Here is a 2,308-nt window from a genome sequence, read left to right on the forward strand (position 1 = left end):
AGTTTAGTACAAAGATATCTGCAAGTTCATTGCCGAAATTCACCTTATTTATAAAGATCTGTTCATTCTAACACTAATAATCAAAGGCTCTTTTTACCTCTGAACTTCAGCATTTCCAGGAGAGAAAGCTGTTAAAAACTCTAATTTGAGAAGGTGCTGTTCTGAGTATTTTTCTCGTACCTCAATGTAGCTTCCTAGGTGGATGGAATAGAAAATGGCTTAAAATTAGTAATGGATCCATAGTGAGAAAACTTTGTTTTTATACAGACATTTTAAAAAAGAAGCAAACCAAAACAATTCAATCATATCATGAGCTGTTCAAAAATATCCGTGTGTGGGTGAATGGCTAGGTGGGGGAAGATTTAAAAAAAATAGCTAGTTCAGTTTAACGTAAGATACAAAGCCTATTACTTAGAAAGCAGTATTCATCCCAATAAGCAAAAAATAATCTTATTTTAAAAAGTCTAGTAATGGGCTTTCCAACAAACTGAAGGCAGTACCCCAAAGTCCTTCTGTGCTAAAATGTAGTGGTAAAAGAAACACATTTCACATTTTTTATGTCCTGCCAATAATGGGTGCTTCAATAAGTCTAAGAGAAATAGTTCCGTTCTGAAGACCGTTACTTGTACATTGTTTAGTGTACATAAAAAAGTGTTTTATACATTAGAGTCCAGTCCATGGGAAACCTTAAAGATATAAGATTACATATTATAGGCCACATAGATCGGATCTAACTGGTCTGCCAAAAATCCATCTCGTAGGTGCATTCGCTGCTTCTCTCCACGGGAGTTGATAGGGATGACTCCAACGTCCACCACCACCACAACCCCAACAATCAGATAGTGTTCCTCCAGGACCACGTTGGTGACCAAGGGAACCAGGTCTAAGGCTTCTTGCTCTGATCCATCCAGTTCAACGACAACGACCAACAAATTTGTCCAGGTAAACACCGCGCTGGAAGGTGATGAGGAAAATTACATCAATACACTCCATGCACGGGAAAGAGGAGAGAGAGCCAACATAATTACTGCACTACTTTGAAAGGAAAATGTCTACATCAACTTTGAAATGGACCTGTTTTTATAGAGGGGCAGAGAAGAGGATTTTCAATCAGTTTGGTTAAATTTCCTGGAGCTATTCAATGTCATCCATTTCTGGGCAACATACATATATATTTAACTATTGCTTGCCCTTTAAAAAAATTAATGTCATAGTAGACAATGTTTATATTTGTGATTCTATTAACTTATTTGGTCTGATAAACTGTTTTCCATCTTTCACTAATAAAGAAAAAGAAAAAAAAAGCAACATAGAGATTGAATTCACCAGTTCATGTTAAAATGTAAACCAATTTGTTTAATCTGTAATGCAGAGCTCATGGTGGCTATTTTCTTTAATGGAATTGTCCCTAACTGCCTCTTTGGGGAAAATATGCAAGTCTTAAATACAAATAAAAAATAAATATATTCCTGGTTCCTGAAACTTTGATGTGCTGTTTAAATCACCAATCCTGTGGGTGTTTTCTAGTCTTCTGAATAACCCAAATGACTCTTTGGTATACTCATCATTGAGTAACACACCTATTTCATTCATTCAATGAATAACATGGCTGCCCAACTTACAAATGTGACTTTGGGCAGCTACCATAAAACAAGAATGTCAAGCAAAAAAACCCTAAACATGTATCATGCTGAAGACAGCTTTGTCTATGCTGGCTCAATGTCTTGAGGGAAAATTCAGGTGTTTAGTGCCTTATGAACTTATAGTCAGGGCCATCTAGTGACAGTATCTTACTCCCAGGTAAGCCACAAAGATCTGTGTCTTTGGTCCCACTAGGTGACACTGCTTAACAGAGAGGACCCCAGACATGGCCACTCTATTTGATCTTGTGGAATGGGCCAAAATAGTAAGAAATAGATGATAGAATAGCTTGTCCCTGTGTCATGTCATGCAAGGCTTTGCAAACAATAACCAGCAGCTCTAATGGCACCTACTGAAAGCCAAGGTAGCTAATGAAACAGGGTGTAGCATGGGCATACCTTGAATCTTTGAATTAGATCAGTGTTTCTCAACCTGAGCAATTTAAGGTGTGCGTACTTCAACTCCCAGAATTCTCTAGACAGTATGCTGGCTGGGGAATTCTAGGAACTGAAATTCACATATTTTAAAGTTGCTTCGGTTGAGAAACACTGAATTAAACAAAGGGGCCAAAAGAACTGTGGTTATTTTACCATAGCCATAGCTATTAAAAGACCCTGAGGTCTCAGCACCTCATTCTTTTGCAGATAGTCTTAGATTCCTGTGCTTA

The 2,308-nt window shown here is 37.6% G+C and overlaps 1 protein-coding gene across 1 annotated transcript in view; it reads right to left on the minus strand.

Moving 5' to 3' along the window:
- Positions 1-205: 205 nt before the first annotated feature.
- The window catches only part of DIP2C (disco interacting protein 2 homolog C), a 371,277-nt gene continuing 369,174 nt past the window's right edge, over positions 206-2,308 (minus strand). Inside the window, exon 37 of the mRNA XM_015811492.1 lies at positions 206-954. Coding sequence (XP_015666978.1) covers positions 702-954 — 253 coding nt within the window. The 3' untranslated portion in view covers positions 206-701. The remainder of the gene's footprint in view (positions 955-2,308) is intronic.

This window comes from Protobothrops mucrosquamatus, unplaced genomic scaffold (assembly GCF_001527695.2).
Source record: "Protobothrops mucrosquamatus isolate PMUCROS unplaced genomic scaffold, P.Mucros_1.0 scaffold42, whole genome shotgun sequence".
Taxonomy (NCBI): domain Eukaryota; kingdom Metazoa; phylum Chordata; class Lepidosauria; order Squamata; family Viperidae; genus Protobothrops; species Protobothrops mucrosquamatus.